This window comes from Heloderma suspectum, chromosome 1 (assembly GCF_057233095.1).
Source record: "Heloderma suspectum isolate Gila_16-S chromosome 1, 16-S_ref, whole genome shotgun sequence".
Lineage (NCBI taxonomy): Eukaryota > Metazoa > Chordata > Lepidosauria > Squamata > Helodermatidae > Heloderma > Heloderma suspectum.
In genome coordinates this window covers 221,102,864-221,119,000 of record NC_139458.1, presented here as the reverse complement: position 1 = coordinate 221,119,000, position 16,137 = coordinate 221,102,864, and the positions used below count along the sequence as shown (strand labels likewise).

Genomic DNA, 16,137 nt, shown 5'->3' with positions numbered 1-16,137 from the left:
AGAGAAAGTCCCACTGCACTAGTGGATGTCCACTACAGCAATGTTGGATTTAACCCAGTATTGCTTATCTGATTCCATGTTCATCTATATGTGTCTACATATGATGACGATTTTTTTTTTTTTAAAGACTAGAGTATATAAAACCTTATTTGTAGTTTTAAAGGTTTTGTATACTCTGGTTTAATATATAGTCATACGTGTCTTTTTACATTGCTACAACATCTTAGCTAATCTTAGCATTATAGCATTTGGGTTTTATACACTCAAGTTTTTATTTGTATATTATAACAGACATATGTGTCAAGTTTTTAACATTTGCACTGTTTAATATTAAACAATTTTAATTGTTTATATTCATGTCCCTTAACTCAGGATTTTGTTAACTGTATATATTGTTAAGGACCATTTTTGCTTGGTTGTTATTGTGATAAAAGCCAGACTGTCAGTGAAGCTCAAATAGTGCGCGTGGTAAGTTTTTCCTGGAGTTGCTGTCCCATATTTTCAAGGCATCTAATCTGAGATAACTAGAGGATAAATTAATGGATTTTGTCTCTTACATTATTTCTGGCAACTATGCCTTCATTATCACATCGGTTTGAAAAAAGAAAGGTTTGGCTAATTAAGACCACTTAAACTAAAACATAAAGGCTTAGTGTGCAAATCAGGAGTGGTGATATTCATCTAATGGTTATACTAGTGCAACTATAGCAGCATCTAGAAAATTCAACAAGGGTGAAAATATACAAATAAGGGACATTCACACCCATCAAAGGCAGTCTCTATCTATCATAATCCAGTCAAATATGCTACAGGTCTAATGAACAGAGCTGATCTAGACACTGGGTGTCTAGATCAAACACTGGACACAAACAAGGCCCAGCTCACACTGCAATCAGGTGACAAAATCTACAAGAACTAATTAACAGGTTTCAGATAATTAATAGATTACAGGAGACACAAACATACTCAGGCTTGGTTTAGATATGTAATAATCAGGTGGTAGAATCCTGATGTGGTAGAGTGTATGGGAACCATTTGGGGTTGCAGGTTAATTTTTGTAAAAACTCCATGGACATTTAAAAATACCTAGAGCATCAAAGTGAATAAAGTCAAGAGACTCTGCCTCTTCTTACCCCCTTCATTCTGCTGTATGTAAAAAGCAAGCCTCATTCTCCCAAGAACACAAGACTTTTTGCCCTTCCCCATTCTATTAGGTCACCCGTTACCTCACACTTGCTACGAAGACCTGTCTCCTGAAGCCGTGACCAAATGCTCTGGATCCTCCCAGCATGTTCTGGATGACTGTTTGTGTTTCCACAGGTACACTGGTGTTTCAGCATCAAGGTGTCATACACAAGGCCTGCATTAGAGGATACAAAATAGCTCAGTCTGCAATCCTGTACCTACTTATGCAGCAGTAAGCCCCACTGAATACAGTGGGTCTTACTTCTGAATAGAGATCTACAAGAATGTGCTGTCAATTCCAATTGTATGGGGAAAGGATTCTTTTAAGTGGGACATTCTGAATTCAGTTTTAAATTTCATTTTATGAAATTATGCTGCCTCTATCGCATCCGCAGAGTGCTGTCCCAGGAGGCTGTTCCAAGTGGTCTGGAGCCTGCTCGGTCCTGTGGCTTTGGAACCACTGGAGCATTCTAAGGCCTCCTGTGAGGACTTGGCAAGGCACTTTGCAGATAAAATTGATCAGATTAGGAGTGTTACTCTGCACGCTGTGGATACAGTTAGCGAGCAAGAGGCGGCCTGTGGCAAACTGCTTTTGTGGAATCGGTTGCAGCTTCTTCCTTCTGATGAAGTGGACAAGGTGCTTTCATCTGTAAGGCCGGCCACCTGCTTACTTGATCCTTGCCCACCTTGACTCATTATGGGCTGCAGAGAGAGACTGGGTGAGGGGATCAGGGCAGTGGTGAACGCCTCCCTTGAGGAGGGATTCATGCCATCAGCCCTCAAGGAGGCAGTGATAAGACCACTCTTAAAGAAGCCCTCCTTGGATCCCCAAGTTCTGAACAACTTTTGCCCAGTCTCAAATCTGCCATTTTGGGGCAAGGCGATTGAGCGGGTGGTGGTAATGCAGTTGAAGGCACACTTGGAAGAAACCGATTATCTAGGCCCATTGCAGTCGGGCTTCAGGCTTGGGCATGGGAAAGAAACGGCCTTGGTCGCCTTGGTGGATGATATGAGGAGGGCTCTGGATAGGGGTGAATGCTCCTTCCTTGTTCTCCTCGACCTCTCAGTGGCTTTTGATACCGTTGACCACGGTATCCTCCTGGACCACCTGGAGGGGCTGGGCATTGGAGACACCGTATTGCGGTGGTTCCGGTCCTTCCTCTCCGGCAGGTACTAGAGGGTAGCACTGGGAGAGGAGGTTACGGACCCGTGGCCACTCACTTGTGGGGTGCCACAGCCTCTCCCCGATGCTATTTAACATCTATGTGAAGCCGCTGGGGGCTATCATCAGGAGGTTTGGGGTGCGGTGTCATCAATATGCGGATGACACGCAGCTCTACCTCTCATTCAAGTCTTCACCATGGTTGGCCGTAGAATCCCTGTCCAAATGTCTGGAGACGGTGAGTGGCTGGATGGGGAGGAATAAGCTGAAGCTGAACCCTGACAAGACCGAGGTACTTTTGGTGGGAGACAAGAGGAGGCTAGGGGATGTTGACCTGGTGTTGAATGGGGTACGGCTACCCTTGAAAGACCAGGTCCGCAGCCTGGGGGTCATTTTGGACTCCCAGCTGTCCATGGAGGCTCAGGTGTCAGCTGTGAGCTGGACAGCGCTGTATCAACTCCATCCGATACGGCAGCTGCGCCCCTTCCTTCCCGACCATCTGCTCCCATCGGTAGTACATGCCCTGGTCTCCTCTCGTTTAGACTACTGTAATGCGGTCTACCCTTGAAGACGGTTCGGAAGCTGCAGCTGGTACAGAATGTGGCAGCTCGCCTGATTAAAGGCAGCCGCCAGCGAGATCACATCACTCCAGTGCTGAAGGAGTTGCACTGCTTACCAGTTGTTTTCCGGGCCAAATTCAAGGTGTTGGCTTTGACCTTTAAAACCCTATATGGTTCTGGCCCAGCCTATCTTAAGGAGCACCTCCAGCAACACCAGACAGGTCGCTTAACAAGATCAGCCTCGGATGGCCTTCTCTCTGTCCCATCAGCCAGGACAGCTAGACTGGTGGGGACGAGGGAGAGGGCCTTTTCTGTGGTGGCCCCCACTCTGTGGAACTCCCTCCCTAGGGAACTCCACCATGCCCCCTCTTTAATGAGCTTCCGCCATGCATTAAAAGCGTGGTTGTTCAGGCAGGCATTTGGGGTGGGTTAGAGTATTTTAGAAAGCATTTTTATTGTAGAATTTTATTGTTTTAAACTGTTTTATTACATGCTGTACATCGCCCAGAGTGGCTGGGTGACCAGCCAGATGGGTGATTAATAAATTTAATAAAATAAATAAATAAATTTATGTAATGTGCATGACACAACTTTACAAAAAAATCAAAACACCTGTTAAAAGAGGGATAGACAGGTTCTAAAAGTTTCACAACCAGCTATGTAACATTTTCTTCAGTGCAAGAATCCTCTGTTATTTAAATAAGGAACATTTCATGCCAACAGAAAGTAAATCACAAGTTTTTAAAGTTAACACAGAAAGAATAGGAAAATAATATTCAAATTGAAATACCAAAATCAGCATCAAAGAATCCTATGGCACAGGTCAAGTGTAATGTAAGACTAATTGTTGTTTATTCGTTCAGTCGCTTCCAACTCTTTGTGACTTCATGGACCAGCCCACGCCAGAGCATCCTGTCGGCCGTCGCCACCCCCAGCTCCTCCAAGGTCGAGTCCGTCACCTCCAGAATATCATCCATCCATCTTGCCCTTGGTCGGCCCCTCTTCCTTTGGCCTTCCACTTTCCCTATCATCAGCATCTTCTCCAGAGTATCCTGTCTTCTCATGACGTGGCCAAAGTACTTCAGTTTTGCCTTTAATATCATTCCCTCAAGTGAGCAGTCTGGCTTTATTTCCTGGAGTATGGACTGGTTTGATCTTCTTGCAGTCCAAGGCACTCTCAGAATTTTCCTCCAGCACCACAGTTCAAAAGCATCTATCTTCCTTCGCTCAGCCTTCCTTATGGTCCAGCTCTCGCAGCCATAAGTTACTACGGGGAATACCATTGCTTTAACTATGCCGACTTCTGTTGTCAGTGTGATGTTTCTGCTCTTAACTATTTTATCAAGATTTGTCACTGCTCTCCTCCCAAGAAGTAAACGTCTTCTGATTTCCTGGCTGCAGTCAGCGTCTGCAGTAATCTTTGTGCCTAGAAAGACAAAGTCTGTCACTGCCTCCATGTTTTCTCCCTCTATTTGCCAGTTATCAATCAAGCTGGTTGCCATAATCTTGGTTTTTTTGAGGTTTAACTGCAACCCAGCTTTTGCACTTTCTTCTTTCACCTTCATCATAAGTTTCCTCAGCTCCTCCTCGCTTTCAGCCATCAAAGTGGTATCAACTGCATATATGAGATTCTTAATGGTTCTTCCAGCGATTTTAACTCCAGCCTTGGATTCATCAAGGCCAGCACGTCGCATGATGTGTTCTGCGTACAGGTTGAATTGGTAAGGTGAGAGTATACAACCCTGCCATACTCCTTTCCCAATCTTAAACCAGTCCATTGTTCCATGGTCTGTTCTTACCGTTGCTACTTGGTCATTATACAGATTCCTCAGGAGGCAGACAAGATGATTTGGTATCCCCATACCACCAAGAACTTGCATTGTAAGACTATGGTTTAGCATTATTACAACTCAGCTACTCCCCTGTCCCTTCCTCCTCTTTTGCATGCAATGGAAGGAGACTGAAACCTTCCACTTTGGGGTTTTGACAGGAGCACCTTTACTACTAGACTTTTAATCTCAGCAGGAGTGTTGCTTTAAGAAACTTCCTAGTCAGCAGCAGTGAGCATGAGCTCACACATTCTACTGAAGCAAACTGCTGAGAACAGAAGCTCCGCCTCTGCCGCTTTTGCTTTGCATTGCAGCAAAACTGAGCCCACGCAGTTTCAATTGCATTGCCAACTGTGCAGCAGCACAGGCTTTGCATGGAGGAGTCCCTTTCCCCATAAGGGAAATCAGTAGCTCATCTCCCATAAGACAGAAAAAGAGCAGGGGGGTTGTACTAGCAGGAAGGTATGTAGCCAACAGCTTTGAAAAATTAATAAAACAGTAGCAAAATCTGAACAGAATGGGCAGCCCTGATTTCCTTCCCTTCCCCCAAAGTGAGTGAATGTTTGTTAAGAGAAGACTAATGACAGAGAAGCAGCTCTTAATCTCCTCCTACCAACCCACCTGTAAACAGGTTGCTTGCCTGTAACTGTACTTCTTCGAGTGGTTGTCTGTGCATTTACATATACGGGCTCTACACCTGTGTGGGGTCCTGTTTGGGAAACTTCAATAGCTGAGGAATTTTTGGCAGGAACTTTCCCCCACCGTCCCAGTGCTCATGTCCTTAGTGAGTTCCTGACTATTCCCTCAGTTCCTTGCTGCCTTGGAACCGAGTGGAGCCTTGGCGCCAATATCAGTATTGAGATTAACACTGAAGTGGGGACGGTGAGTGGATTGTGCAAATGCAGAGATGACCACTCGAAGAACTACAGTCACTAGTAAGCAACTGTCTTTCTTCTTTGTGGTCTCTGTGCATCACACATATGGGTGAGTAGCAAGCTGGCTTACTGGCATTGGGGCAGTGTCCTACTGTAAGACAGTGGACATAACTGCACAGCCAAAGGAGCAAACCACTCTGACCCGCACATCAAGTCAGTATTACCTGATGACGGTCAACTGCTTTGACCAAGCAGCTGTTTTGCAGAGCTCAGGAAGGGAGACTCCTTTCCCAAACACCACCAAAGTAGCCATGGCACGAGTTGAGTGAGCTCGGATTGAACTAGTAAAGTTGAGGCCAGCTAATTCATATGCCAATGTGATACTGTGGAGCAGCCAGGACAACAGTTGCTGCAATGACACTGGAAGCCCTTGCTACTTGCCACTGTAACACACAAATAAGTGAGGGGGCAGACAAAAGGTCTCAGTCCTCAATTTATAAAAAGCCCTTCGAATGTACAGAGTATGAAGAGTGGATTTAAACAGAGTAGAAGGAGACTGAAAGAAAAAGACAGATTGCTACCTGTAACTGTAGTTGTTCAAGTGGTCATCTGTCACACATATGGGCTCCGTGCCTGTGTGGAGCCTCAGTTTGGGAAACTTCTAAAGCTGAGTTTTTGGTGGGAACCCTTCCCCCACCATGCAGTGTGCATATCCCTAGCAGGTTCCCGCCTCTTCCTTCAGTTCCTTGAGACTGATATTGCAGCCTCGTAACAGAGAGAAGTAAGCAAAACTTCAGTACTCAACAATGAACTCGAGTATGACACCGAAGTGGGGGTGGTGGGTGGGTTGTGTGAATGCACAGAAGACCACTCGAACAACTACAGTTACAGGTAGCAACCTGTCTTTCTTCTTTGTGGTCTCTGTGCATCACACATATGGCTGATTAGCAAGCTAACTTACAATAGAGGTAGATCGGTGTCCTATTACAATACAGATGAAAGGACGGCATGACAAAAGGCACAGTCAGCTCTCGCCCAAGTGTCCAATTTGTAGTGCTTCGCAAAGGTGGACAGTGGCTGCGCGACACAGTACAGGGATAGAGACCCCTCTGTTGAACATGACAGATGTTGCTACCACACGAGTGGAGTGAGCCCTAACTGGGGCAGACAGTTCAAGCCCAGCCAGCTCATATGACAGCTTGACAGTCTTAATGATCCACAAAGCAAGGCGCTGGGTAGACAGAAGCTGGCCTTTCTGTTTACTGACATAGTAAACAAAAAGGTGAGATGACAAATGAAATTCACACCTTGTAGAAAGCCAGGGCATGGCACGCATTGAGTGTGTGGTCAACTCCAGAGGTGCAGACGGGGAGGAAAAGAAAGCAGGCAAAACAATGTCCTGATACAAATGGAACTCTGAAACAACTTTTGGAAGAAAAGCAGGATCAGGTCAAAGCACCACTTTATCTTGATGAAAGCTGAGATATGGCTGGTCTACCCTGAGCGCACAGAGGTCACTGGCCCAACGTGCAGATGTTATTGCTACTAGAAAGGCCACCTTCCAGGAAAAGAGGCAAAAGCCCACAGTAATGAGTGGCTCACAGGGATTCAACAAAAATGCTTTTAGCACAACAAAAAGGGATAGGAAGAATTGGAGGATTTGGTGCACTGAGCGCCGTCTTGGATGGAAGCTCTGCTGAAGAGCAAATGCACAAAAACAGTCCACTTCCTTGAGTAGGAGTGCTGTGTGGAAGGCTTACGCACAGCATCCAAAATTCTCTGTACCCCAGCCAGGGCTATGGGAATATCAGCCAGTCAATCCTCCACGCCGTCATACAGAGTGGACAGGTCAGGATGTTGAATCCAGTTGTTCTCCATGGTGGGGAGATATGGAGTTGATGGGAGACGTCAGTATAGACCCTGAGCTAGCTGCATTACAGGAGTGAACGAAGGTTGGTGCAGCTACCAAGGTGTTATAAGTATGCAGTTGGTGCCATCCACCACGATCTTTGCCAGGACTCTGGTTATTAATGAGGAGGAAAGATGTAGAACAGAGTTCCTTCCCATTGAAAAACAAAAGCATCCTCCATCAAGCCCGGACCTTGTCTTGCTCTGGTGCAGAAGTTGGGACAGATGGCATTGGTCACAGTGGCAAATAGGTTGATCTTCAGCATTCCCCAATGCCTGAAGAGGTTGCTTAGAATGGACCTGTCCATCTCCCATGCGTTGGAGGTCAGCATTGTCTGACTGAGCTGATCAGACAGAACACTGTCCACATCTGTGACATGAGTAGCCACTAAACTTATCCAATGTGGTATGACCGATTTTGTAAGGGTCTCATCTGTGAACGCACATAGCAAACAACCACCGTCATCGCTGCCATAAACTCCAGTAAGCACTGAATCTTGTACGCTGTGGTCTGTTTGCTTGCCAGCATATCCGAGGCACAAGCAACTAGTACTTCCAGTCTGGTGTCGGGTAGGAAAGCACGTCCCACTTGGGAATTCAACAATGCCCCTATGAACATTATGTTCTGGGTAGCTACAAGATGAGACTTCTCCAAATTGATATATAATCCCAGACTTGTGAGAAGATGTCTCCTTGGGAGAGGAAGGGGAGAATAGATGCCAGTGTAACCATCCAGAATTATCTGGGCAAGATGTACCTGTTGAATTGCCTGAGGTCCATTGGTTGAAGGCTGCCCTTTTCAGTACTGTGAAGTACTGGGAATAACAACCGTCCATCAGTCGGTTGGGCAGGACTGGCTGGATCGCTCCTTTGTTGAGAGGGTCTCAACTTCAGTAAGAAGGACTGGAGATGGAATGGTCAGCTTCACAGTACAAAGTGGAGAGATGGCATCAAATTCAGTCTGATACCCTTTCCAGATTATGGTCAGGACCCATGAGACTGTTGTGATGTCTTGCCAGGCCAGATGGTATTGTGACAGGCGTGCCCCAAAAGTTAGAGGTTGTTGGTTGACTGAACATGGAGAAAGCAGCAAGTCAAAGGTGCCATATGCCCCTGCTGTCAGGTTTCCTACAATAGTTGCAGGACCTGGATAACTGCTGACTCAATCCAGTGTTGTAGGTGTCAGGGTGGACACTGAGCCCATAGAATCCCAGAGTAGTTCTGATTCGGAGGAAGAGCAGTCGCTCCTGGGAGAGGAGCGCGCCCCTTTTTCCCAGGGCCCGCAGCTGCCAGAGATTCCTCCCACCCACATTCCTAGATTAAAAAGCAGTCCAGGGAGTGACCCAGCACCGATAGCAGACTGGTTAGATGCGTGGCGCAGACGCAGAGAGCGGCGCCAAATGGAGAGCGCAGAAAGGAGGCGTAGCGCCCGGTTGGCGCTCAAAGAACGGTTGCGCCCAGAGGATCCAAGGGAAAAGGGGAGGGATTCTCCCTAGTCCTTATATTCAGGGGTCTGCCAGTAATTGCTTTTCAAATGGGGACCAACTGTTCTAACTTAGGGCATAGGGATGCTGCTGCTCAGATCTAGTTGCTACCTGTAGAGCTGTTAAGTTATAAAAGAAGAATAAAGCTTTGAAAAGAGTCCCTTTGTCTGTGTCTGGACTTGGCTACTGGATTAGACTGAGAGCCCTCCAAGGAGCCCTTGACAGCAGGGTTGGTTTTGAGGGGTTGAAGATTGGTACCAATGACAATACCTAGGTTGCTGCTGTTGTGGGCGAAATCCTATCCAGCGGGCTGTGATACAAACTTTCTGGACTGTGTCCAAAGCTTTGTCTGTCTATGCATTGAACAGTCCTTGCCCACTGAATGGTAGATCTTCTATTCTTGATCTCGTTTCCTGAGGGAGACCAGAGGATCTAAGCCAAGCATGGCGCCAAAGGGCAATTGAGCTTACCAAGACTTTTGAGTTGCAAACTGTCTGGTGGCAGAAGTATTTATCTGTTGTCTTGATAATTTCAACACTTCACCTCTAAAGAGATGACCCATCTCCTTTTTATCCTCAGGCAAAAGATCAAGGACTTTGCCCACTTTGTCCCACAACAGAAAATGGTAACCTGTCATTGCCGCTTGATAGACGATTGTTATTCAGTCGTTAAGTCGTGTCCGACACTTCATGACCCCATGGACCATAGCACGCCAGGCCTTCCTGTTCTCCGCTCTCTCCCAGAGTGTGCTTAAGTTCATATTCATTGCATCGGTGATGCTATTTAGCCATCTCATCCTCTGCTGTCCCCTTCTCCTTTTGCCTTCCATCTTTCCCAGCATCAAGGTCTTTTCTAGGGAGTTTTCTCTTCGCATTAGGTGGCCAAAATATTTGAGCTTCAGCTTCAGTATCTGTCCTTCCAATGAGCACTCAGGGTTAATTTCCTTTAGATTTGACTGATTTGACCTCCTTGCAGACAGGGTCTGATGTAAGAGTCTTCTCCAGCACCACAGTTCGAAAGCATCGATTCTTCGGCGCTCAACCTTCCTTATAGTCCAGCTCTCACAGCCATATGTTGGTACTGGGAAAACCATAGCTTTGATTATACGAATCTTTGTCGGCAAGGTGATGTCTCTGCTTCTTACTATGCTGTCTAGGTTTGTCATAGCTTTCCTCCCAAGGAGCAAGCGTCTTTTAAGTTCATGGCTACAGTCACCGTCTGCGGTGATCTTGGAGCCCAAGAAAATAAAATCTGTCACTGCTTCCATTTCTTCCCCTTCTATATGCCAGGAAGCGATGGGGCCAGATGCCATGACCTTAGTTTTTTTTAATGTTGAGTTTCAAACCAGCTTTTGCACTCTCCACTTTCACCCTCAACAAGAGGCTCTTTAGATCCTCTTCACTTTCTGCCATTAGGGTGGTATCGTCTGCATATCTGAGGTTGTTGATAATTCTCCCAGCAATCTTAATCTTAAAACAGACGATACATACCCTCTAAGCACTTAGATATTGGTAGTATTGTAGAGGGGGCATTTCAGGATTGTCTGATGGTCCCATTGAGGGTAGGCAGTACTGGAATAGCCACCAGTTTATAAGACTCTGCATTTACTGCATCGAAAACTGGGTCCTGGATGGATTGAGTGGCCTGTTGCATCTCAAGTCCCAGCGCCTGTGCCACTCTGAGGATTTGGTCAGCAAATTGACCCAAATCCTCAGAAAGAGAAATAGATTTGTTGGTCCCAACCAAAGTATCTGGAGAGGAGAATGAAAGCAGACATGATGACTCGGAAGTTGAGTCAGATTTGTAGCCTCTGTTTCAGTCAAACGTGCTGTCAATTGCAGAGCAGGTTGTGGAAGGGACTGTTGGGTATGAAACAGAGTTTGTGCTAGATTTTGCTGCGGTGGTGCCTGAGGTAGTCAGTGGAGACCTATGCACAGGAGGAGGCAGGACAACATATGGAAGGGGTTGCAAATACTCTGGCGCAGGTGGCATGGACTCATTTGGTGCCTTCGAGATGGTAGCTGATGGCTGGATTCAGGGGCAATCTTCCTCCCATACCAGCCATTCAGGCAAATGATGATCCTGCCTTACATCGTCGTCGTACTCAACTCATTGCCATGGTCTGATATGGCCACAGTGAGAGGGATGCCTTCCCCATTCAGACTGTGGGAACCTGGAGTGCTCCTGGTGCCAACAACTGTCTCGTCCACTCAATTTGTATGATCTGTGAGATGATGCTATGGAGTATACCGATTCTGGCGAGTGTGGACACCTATCCCATCCGGGATTATAATAGCCATGCCTTGGCTATGGACAAGGTAGAGGCTGGAGAGGTGACAGCTCCCTGATCTCACCCTCCAACGTAGATGTTGGAAGGAGGGGCTCCCTTTATGGGGCTGGCACCATTTGTATCGGTGACACCAGGAGCAGCAGTGTGGGTACAGGTACCGGTACCGACAGTATCAGTATCACTGGTTGTCGATCCCGAGGTGCTGTTGGGATAGGGACAAGAGGCTCGTCTTGAACAGGCATGCCTGGCAGTGAAGGAGGCAGCAGCTGAATTTGAGGAACAGAAGGATCAGCATACAAGCCCTTCACTCGGTCCTGAGTTATGTCATGAGTCTTTTTAGCAGTCTTCTTTCACTTCTTATGTTCAGAAGACAAAAGGGTAGATTTTTTAGAAGTCTTTGCCTTCTTTGAAAGTCTTTTTTCAAGCGCCAACACCAAAGACCAACCTGGTGTTGGGTCTTGGGTGCCTCGTGAAGCACGGCGTCGAGGGGATTTGGAACAGCCTCCGTCATTTTCTTAGGGCCCTTGATGAACTCGAACACTCCCTTCCACAACGTAGCTTTCAGCCAGTCAGAGCGGTTTGTCTTTGCCTGTTTGGAAAAGGCATTGCAGTATTGACAAGTCTCTACAATGTGCCTTTTCCCCAGGCAAAACAGGCACAGACTGTGCTTGTCTTTGTGGGGTAATTCCCTCCCTGAGATTGGGACGGTCAATCCCATCTCCAGTTCAACAAGTGTTGGATGTGGCTAGATGTCCAGCTACCTGCCTCTCTTATAATAGTAAATGAGTAACTTTCAGGAAGTTTGTGGAATCTAACGGTTTCTCCCATGTCATGTTCAATTACAGAAGTTTTGTTCCTTACCCACTTGTTTTGGAAGGGCCATAAATATTTGTCCATTAGAGTTTATGCGACGGCAGTATCAGTGATGAGAGGACATATGCACAGATCTTCAGTGTTTACCCATCCTCTCACCAAGCAATTCTTGCTTGGAACACGAAACCAACAGCGGAGGGAAGGCTGCAAGCAAAAATGACTGAATGATCCATGGTTACTTTGGAATCGCGACCAGGAGCCAGTCGCCTAAATACAGGTAAACCTCAATGTTCTTGAGCTGGAGGTACACACAGACAACTGCCACCATGGAATGATCAGGGTGCAGTCCGTCCCATCCACCCTTATCTTTGCTAGCACTTTTGTTATGAGTGAGAAAGGCAGAAAAAGATAAAACAGTGTTTCTGTCCACTTGAAGACAAAGGCGTCCCACAGACGTCTCATCCACTCCTGCTCTGCTGCAGAAGTTTGGGCAAATAGCATTGACCACCCAGGCAAACAAGTCTACCTCTGGAATGTCCCAAAGGCAAAATAGATCTGCAAGGACTGTCCTGTCCAGTTCCCACTCATGGGAAGTGGAATAGGTCCAACTCAGCTGGTTGGCTATGATGTTGCCCACCCTGGCAATGTGAACTGCAACCAGACCAATTTGACAGGGGATGCACCAGTCAAAGATCCTGAGGGTTAGGCTGACCAGAGGGAGAGATTTCGTACCCCTTGTTTGTTCAAGTAGTAAATTGTGGTGGCATTGTCTAAGACTACTTGAACCAAGTGACCGAGATTGGTATCAAAAGCTTGCAGAGCCTTTTTGACTGCTGGCAACTCCAAGAAATTGATGTGATGTTCAGATTCCTCTTTGGTCAACACCCCTTGCACCTCCACAGTGAGCCCCCCATCCCCACAAGGACGCATCTGTGGTAAGGGTCCAAGATGGGGAAGGCTGGAGAAATGAGAGTCTCATACCCAGGTTGGAAGCATCCATCTACCACACCAATGAGTAAGCCACTTCCTGGATTACACGAAGACAGGTATGGCGGGCATCCCAGAGGGGGTTGAAATGGAAATTCTTAGCGTGAATTCCTGTTTCCAGGACTCCCAGATGGCATTCAATATTCTTATCCTTCAGGATAGCCCCTCCTCTTCCATAAGCAGGCAGGGCCAACATCTTGCTGGTCTCCTCTAAAGGGAGAAATATCCTGATCTCCAAGGCAGGTACTGGAAAAGCAGAAAAACCTCTATTACCTCCAAAACAAGAAACTATACAATTGGAATACTAACTCAACTCCTGGCCAAAAAATGCCAGTTGAATAATCCAAGCGTGTTAACATCACATCTTGAGAACTAAAAAAACTATAATTGAAATGGGAATTTCCCCCAGGAAAACTATTTAGCACCCCCACATGTGTGGCAGAGGCAGAAGCCCTAAAAATCTCCCCCCACCCCCGAGCTCAAAAACTGGACTGAAGAGGTGGGCAAATGCCCTTTGGGAGTCCTGGAAACATGAATTCATTGTAAGAATTTCCTTCTTCCCAGGACTCATGGAGGGCATTCAGTATTCTTATCCTTCAGGATGTACAAGAGCAGTTCCATCACTGGGTGGGAGTCCAGTTGGCTTAACCTCAGACATAAACAACCTGTTGCAAAATCCTCCTCCCAAAGACTGCATCAGCAGAAGAATATTTGTCCACTTTGTAATGTTTAGAAAAGGTATGTACGGATGCCCATGTAGCAGCCCTACAGATCTCTTCCATGGAAGACCTGCCATAGATGTGGCTGTTCCCCAGAGAGAATGAGCGGCCACCCCTTGAGGAGCTCGTTTCCCAAGGCTGAATGCATATGCCACCTGAATGCACTCCTTGAGCCATCTGGAAATGGTGGTCCCGGACACCTTTTTCCTCAGGGACATATCCATGAAAGACAGCCACAGTCCTATCCAAACAGAAATGCAGAGCCCTCTGCACATCAAGCATATGCCAATTCTTCTCCTGTTGGTGTTTGGGTCTGGGACAAAAACAAGAAAGAACCACCTCCTGGGACGTATGGAATATCGAGTTTGCATTGGTAATAAATGATGGATTGGCGCGAAGCACCACTTTGTAATTGAGGAATACACATAGCTGAGGATTAGAGGAAAGAGCCCCCAACTCAGACACCCTGAAAGCAGATGTAACAGCCAATAAAAACACCAGTTTTCATGTAAGAACTCTGAGGGGAATTCTTCCCATTGGCTCAAAGCGATCCCTCATAAGAGCTGCCAGAACCCAATTTAAGTTCCATGAAGAAAACCTATGAATGGGTGGAGTGTTCAATAGCGCCACCCCTATAAAAAAACAGGCAGATATGGGGATGTGAAGACAGTCCCTCTTCACCCCTGCACCCCAGGACACTGTTCAAGGCTGCAGCCTGCTGTTTCAGAGTATCAGTGCTTAAGCTTTTTGAAAGGCCTGCCTGTAAAAAGTCAAGAATATCCTGCACTTGCCTGCCAGTAGGCAGGGCCAGTCTGCGGGACCAGGATATCCCTCCCTCTAGATGAGACTGGCAAGACGTTGGCCCTGCCTGCTTACTGAAGAGGGGCTATCCTGAAGGATAAGAATATTGAATACCCTCCATGAGTCCTGGGAAACACCTGAAGAAACCCATTCTGGAGCACCTTCATCCACAAGAGTACAAAAGGCACTACCGCAGTAGTAACCACCATCAGACCCAGTAACTACTAGAGGTGCAGATAATTTTCTGTGTAGATAACTCTCCTGCATGGCATGTCAATACTGATGCATAGTCCAGAGGGAGGAACACTCAGGCCACTGTAGAATCCAAGACTACCCTGATGAATTGGATTCTCTTTGTTGGCTTCGAGTGGAATTTCTTTATGTTAGGTAGAGACTGAGGTCCTGCAGAAGGTGACATGTCAAGGAGACATCCTGCATGTCAGGATTGGATCGGAGCCCAGAGAGCCCCAAAGCAGTTCTGATTCTGAGGAAGAGATAGAAACCGCGGGAGAGGAACCCACACGCTGTTCAGAGGTGCAGCCAGGGGGAGAGTCCCTCCCAGTACACATTCCTGAGAGTGACAGTGACCCTGGCAGGAAGAGGGAGGTGCAACAGCAGTTTCTGGATGCTAGGCGCCGGCGCAGCGTCAAGCGGGAGATGGCGGGTGCTGAGAGGAGGTGCTCAGCCTGCTTGGCGCAATGGCCACAGCGGCGCCCCAATGCCCCACGGGAAAGGGGTGGACTCTCTCCTCCTAGCCCATAAGTTCAGAGGTTTCCTGCCTTCCCCTCCAAACAGAGATCAACTGATTCCTAAGGTCAGAACCTGTGAGTAGGCAGCTCTCTTAAGTCTCACTCGTAGGATCAAGCAATTAGCATCTGTAAGCGTCATTAGGTTGAATGGAAATAAAAGCCTTGGAAAAGAGCCCTATTGTCTGCATGTTGATTCTGGCTACCTGAGGATTTCAGAAGGCAGCAGGGGCAACCTCCCGCCACTGCATGATCCCCTTCCTTATGTATGCCACCAGCAGCCAGTCGTAGATGTAGGAGTATACCACCAACACTTGGATGCTAAGGTGAGCTCCCACCACAGCCATGCACTTGGTGAAGACCCTCGGTGCGGTGGCAAGCCTGAAGGCAACACCCAAAGCTGGTAGGCATTGGACCCAATGGCTAACCAGATGAAGCGTTGGTATTTTTGATTGATGGTAATATAGAAATATGCATCTTTCAGATCCATGGATGTGAACCAGTCCCTTTTCCATAGGAGATGGAGAATGGATGCCAACATGACTATCTGGAACCACTTGGGGGTGATAAAGGCATCCATTTCTCTGAGATCCAGGATGAGTTTAACCCTTTCATCTTTCTTTAGAATGGTGAAGTGTCGAGAGTAGAAACTGTTGAGAAGCTGATGAACCAGGACGTGCTCTACAGCACCTCTCATTAGGAGGATCTCTACGTCCGCTCATAACACCAGCGAGGGGGCCAAAACTTTGATGGAACTAAAAGGAGGAAGGGTGTTGAA

General features: G+C 47.0%; 1 protein-coding gene across 15 annotated transcripts in view; it reads right to left on the bottom strand.

The window, feature by feature from the left end:
* Nucleotides 1–16,137, bottom strand: part of HDAC4 (histone deacetylase 4) — a 240,882-nt gene that overhangs the window by 60,953 nt on the left and 163,792 nt on the right. For all 15 annotated transcript variants that reach the window (XR_014785743.1, XM_084819809.1, XM_084819817.1 and 12 more), the window contains one exon: nt 1,227–1,360. Coding sequence is in view for 14 of the 15 variants with exons in the window: in XM_084819809.1 (XP_084675935.1) it covers nt 1,227–1,360 (134 nt within the window). In the remaining variant the exon portion in view is untranslated. The remainder of the gene's footprint in view (nt 1–1,226; nt 1,361–16,137) is intronic.